Source organism: Triticum aestivum, chromosome 4A, assembly GCF_018294505.1.
Source record: "Triticum aestivum cultivar Chinese Spring chromosome 4A, IWGSC CS RefSeq v2.1, whole genome shotgun sequence".
NCBI classification, from domain to species: domain Eukaryota; kingdom Viridiplantae; phylum Streptophyta; class Magnoliopsida; order Poales; family Poaceae; genus Triticum; species Triticum aestivum.
The window spans coordinates 732,475,452-732,480,322 of NC_057803.1; the positions used below are offsets into that span (position 1 = coordinate 732,475,452).

General features: G+C 45.6%; 1 protein-coding gene across 1 annotated transcript; it reads right to left on the reverse strand.

The window, feature by feature from the left end:
• Positions 1–1,754: 1,754 nt before the first annotated feature.
• On the reverse strand, positions 1,755–4,123 carry LOC123083450 (casein kinase I-like). The gene is made up of 8 exons (XM_044505495.1): positions 3,749–4,123; positions 3,533–3,602; positions 3,280–3,428; positions 3,063–3,158; positions 2,824–2,900; positions 2,629–2,693; positions 2,401–2,464; positions 1,755–2,292 (listed from the first exon to the last, which is right to left on the reverse strand). Exons 1-8 carry the CDS (start codon positions 3,977–3,979, stop codon positions 2,010–2,012), a joined length of 1,035 nt encoding a protein of 344 aa, XP_044361430.1. The 5' UTR covers positions 3,980–4,123; the 3' UTR covers positions 1,755–2,009.
• Positions 4,124–4,871: the final 748 nt, after the last annotated feature.

Here is a 4,871-nt window from a genome sequence, read left to right on the forward strand (position 1 = left end):
TGTATGGCTTGAAGCAAGCTCCTCGGCAGTGGTACAAGAAGTTTGAGTCTTTTATGACTGTGTTTGGTTATCATAAAGCACAACCTGATCATTGTGTCTTTATGAAGAGGTATGCTGAGGGTGACTTCATTATCCTCTTGTTGTATGTTGATGATATGCTGATGTTGGAAATGGCACAAAGGTAATTGCTCTCCTCAAGAAGGCATTGAGTAAATCATTTGCCATGAAGGATTTAGGACCAGCTAAGCAAATATTTGGCATGAAGATCTCCCGTGATAGATCAAAGAAGCTGCTTTGGCTCTCACAGGAAAGATACATTGAGAAGGTACTTGAAAGGTTCAATATGAAAGATGCAAAATCTGTTATCTCTCCGCTTGCAGGCCATCACAAACTGAATTCAAAATAATGTCCTACAAGGAATAAGGAGAAAGAAGAAATGAGGAAAGTACCTTACCAATCTGCTGTGGGCAGTTTGATGTATGCCATGGTATGGACTAGGCCTGACATTGCCTATGCAGTTGGAGTTGTTAGCCGGTTCATGAAAAATGCAAGTAAAGCTCACTGGGAAGCAGTGAAGTGGATTCTCAGGTATCTCAAGGGAACTTCTACATCTTGTTTATGCTTTGGAAGCGGTGATCCTGTATTGCAGGGCTATACAGATGCAGATTATGCAGGTGACAAGGATTGTAGGAAGTCCACATCTGGATCCTGATGACTTATGCAGGGGGGAGCAGTGTCATGGCAATCAAGATTGCAGAAATGTGTTTCTACATCAACTACAGAAGCTGAGTACGTTGCAGCAGTTGATGCTGGCAAGGAAGTTTTGTGGATGAAGAACTTCTTGCAAGAGCTTGGCATGAAGCAAGAGAAGTTTGTGACAGTCAGAGTGCTATTCATCTTGCCAAGAATTGAAGCTATCACTCTCGAACCAAGCACATTGATGTGAGGTATCATTGGATTCGAGATGTTGTGAGTTCCAATTTGTTGAAATTTGAGAAGATCCATACCGACGACAATGGTTCGGATATGATGACCAAGATATTGCCAAATGAGAAGCTACAAGTATGTTGCAAGGTAGCAGGCATGGCGGTGCCCCCCTCATGATTCGGAGGGGGGAGATTTGTTGGGATATCCTCCTCATGTGGGCTGTGAGGAGATGACCATTTGAGGCCTTTTAGACAGCCCAAAGAGGTGCAGAAGCCCACTACCCATTAGGGTTATGACCTAGGGTCATTTTGGACTTTGCACATGAGAGGATGGGGATCCTTTACCCTCCATCCAGCAGCCACCATCAAGTGTGACGAAAATCAGTTCATCCTCCAAGAGAGAAGAAGAGAGAAAACCAAGAGAGCAAGGGAAGAAAAAGAGGATTGAAGGAAGAAGAAAAGGGAGCTCCTCCCCAAGGTTGTGATGGTCCAGATCCACTACCTTGTCTCCTTCAAGCTCCGGTTTCACCATCTTTGGTGAGATTGTTCCAATCCCTAGTTTTTGAGCCCCAAATCTTATTGTGTTCATACAAGATTCAGAAATCTTGATGTACGAGATATTCTAGTGCTGTCTAGAGAAGAGCTTGTTGTATCCCACATTTAATAATAGTGGAAGAGGATTTGGGTGGCTTCGGCCCGTGGTTTTTCCCCTCAAGTTGAGGGGGTTTTCACGTAAAAATCTGGTGTCTCTTTGTTAATGATTGCTACTGTCCAGAAAACTTACTCCAACCACAAGATACTAGGCTGGGGAGTATTGATTAAACTGTATTGATTAACCACTGCTGACTTCATTGAATATATTTACGGAAATTAACGTCTCTACAGCTGGCCGGCCCTTCAAATAAAGAAAATCTTCCCAGCCTAACTAAATCGTAAAACAAACTCAACAAGATGAATACCCACAAAGAATTCAGTTCCCTAGCTAGCAACAGCTAGCGGAATGAACATTGCTCCTCCGATCAAATCATAACTGGTACAAATTTTCAATTTGGCACCGCATCCTCCTCTCTCCAGAGAGAAAACTCAGTACTGGTAGTCATCTTTGTAATAATGCCGGGGAACCATCCAGTCATAAACATAGTCATACTCGAAGCCTTGTTGAACAAAGAGGTCTTTGAACAACTTCCTGAGGTATGCATAGTCGGGCTCGTCCTCGAACCCCAGCGAGCGGCAGTAGATGAGGTAGGACGCGAACTCGGCTGGATGTCCGCGGCAGAGCTCCTCGGGTGAGGTAGCCATCTTCATGTCCTTGATCATGTCGTGCGTCTCCCTGTGGTTCCTGGCGTCCGCGTCCTGCCATGGGAGGCTGAGGATAGATATAGCAACAACAACATGTGTTAAGAGTGTGGGTTACACTACGGGAAGAGGGAATGGTAGAGATTGAGTGCAGGAGGTTAGGTTGGAGAGGACCGACCTTCCTCTGAGGAAGTAGAGCAGCATGTAGCCGATGGATTCTAGGTCATCCCTCCGGCTTTGCTCTGCGGGGAATTGTTAGGTGGGTGTCAGATTTTTGGTACGAAACCGAAGGTGCGAGAAGTTCCAAGGGGAAACAACTTTGGATGGCTTTAATTTGGCAAGGAGCTCTTGCAGAATATATAGGGCGAAAGTTCATATTCATGTGTAGAATGAGATAAACCCTTACCGATTCCGAGATGGTTGTTTATGCTCGCGTATCTCGGCGTTCCTTGCAGGCCCATCATGTTCTCCCTGCATTTGGTTAAATAGGGAAAACATGTAATATATACAAGTCTTTGTTCCATACTATTGTCTTGTGGGTAATTGAGAACACATTATTGTTCATTACTATGAAATCAATGTTAAAAAATGGCATGTTTACCTGTATGGGATATGCTGCTTGCCGTGCTTGGACGTCTCCATGTACTTCCTCGCGATTCCGAAATCTATAAGATGAACCTGCACGCAGAGAGATGTTCAAAAAACTTAGTAGAAAACAAGGAAACATATATACCTCTGCATGCAATGCAATGATCCATGCATGAAAATACAAATAGAACAATGGAATAATATGCAATGATCCATGAACTGCAAGCTAATTGAGTACTGATCTATGAGTACCAGGTTGGCGCTCTTGCCGCGGCCCATGAGGAAGTTCTGCGGCTTGATGTCCTTGTGCACGAAAGAGTTGGTGTGGAGGCACTCGACCCGGTCAATCTACCCAAACAAAAACAGAAGACGCGCGTTAACTAAGTAAATCACCACATGCATGATGCGGAGACATGAACGATGGAATTTGAAAGCTTAATTGCATTGCAGAGCAAATGTATGTATGTACCATTTGGTCGGCGAGCATGAGGACGGTCTTGAGGGAGAGCTTGGCGTCGCAGGACTCGAAGAGATCCTGGAGGTTGGGCCCCAGCAGGTCCATCACCAGGGCGCTGTAGTCGCCCTCGACGCCGAACCACCTCACATTTGGAATCCCGGCTGCGAATGCACAAGCACAAAAAGAATCATACTAATGTTGGCTATATGTATGCAATTGCACACAAAATTAAGCAAACACAATTGCATCATGGGTGAAGAATTACCTTGTTCTTGGAGTTTCCTGTAGACCTTGGCCTCGTAGATCAGCTGTGGGAACCTCGCCCTGAGAGACTCCTGGGACGTACAGATCAATGCATGCAGTGTGGCAAATTAAGCGAGCAGTTGTAATCAAGAAAATTGAACAACGAGTGCATCGAGGGAGGCGTGGCAAATTAATGAACAACACAAGGAAGAGGATGAAGGGGAGGGTAGGGACTCACGAGCTTGATGGCGACCTCCTCCTTGGTCTCGGCGTCCGTGCCGTGGTAGATCTCCCCGAAGGAGCCGGTGCCGATGATGGGGCCGACGCGGAAGACGGTGCCGCCGTCACCGTCACCGTGCCCGTCCCCGGTGGAGATGGCCTCCGGGACCGACTTGAACTTGCGGGGCGGCGGCCTGCTGCGGCCGTGGCGCGGTCCCGGCGGCGTTGCTGCGTTGCCGCGTCCTATCATGGCGGCGGCGGCGCGATCGATCCGTGCGCGCGGGTCTACTCTACACAACTCTCCTTAACCGCGTAGGACCGACGTAGGTGCTACGTGCAACGAGGGCTGGGGAGGGACTACGTACAAGTAGTAGTTCGCACAAGACAAGGGCGTCTCCGGGTCGGACCCCAATTGCTATATTGCTCGGGTTATCTCTTGCAGTCTTGTTGTTAATTAACTCTAATAATACGGAAGTGCTCTATACAATGAGGAATGGAGGACGGTCTGCGGGAGCGGCGACGCCAGTGTTTGAAGATGGCTATTGTTTGGCTTGTGACTTTCCTCACTAGTTTTGAACATTGTAATAGGGAAACGAACATGGTTGCTCATGAAACCGCAACAAATTCTTGGTTTGAGGAGCCGATGGACGAAATTATAACACTTTTAATAGACGATGCAACTGTTATTTTCAATCAATAAAGTCGTTTCTTTTTGTCAAAAAAAGCGTCTTCTCTAGTAGTAGCTACTAGAGCATCCCCAAACGGACTGGGACTTTGGTTATCGGGCGTAACTTCACCCGGATTTGTAAGAAAGTCAAAAAATCCGAAATTTTTTGCGGACAAAGTAGATTTATTGTTGCACTCGTATGAAATCTTTTGCGAAGAAATGACTTTCATGTTGTTGTGGACGTAAGAAAAATTGTCTCTATATACATGGTACTACTGTTCATGCTATTGTTGGGGAATATTTTTCATTTTGTCAGAGAATATTTCGTTACAGAATATTTTTGTACGACAGAAACGACAACTCGAGTTTGTTGGGAAAATGTTTTGGAACATTTTGACTTTTTCTGATTTTTAAAAAATAAAATCAATTATCAGGTGTAATTACCACCATGTTCCAAAGGGTATTTTCCAACCCC

Excerpts from the sequence above, each read along its gene's own strand:
- LOC123083450 (XM_044505495.1), bottom strand. The coding sequence starts at position 3,979 with ATGATAGGACGCGGCAACGCAGCAACGCCGCCGGGACCGCGCCACGGC. Across the intron at positions 3,603-3,748 it reads AGGAGGTCGCCATCAAGCTC|GAGTCTCTCAGGGCGAGGTT; the intron begins GTGAGTCCCTAC and ends TGTACGTCCCAG. Across the intron at positions 2,901-3,062 it reads GCGGCAAGAGCGCCAACCTG|GTTCATCTTATAGATTTCGG; the intron begins GTACTCATAGAT and ends CTCTGCGTGCAG.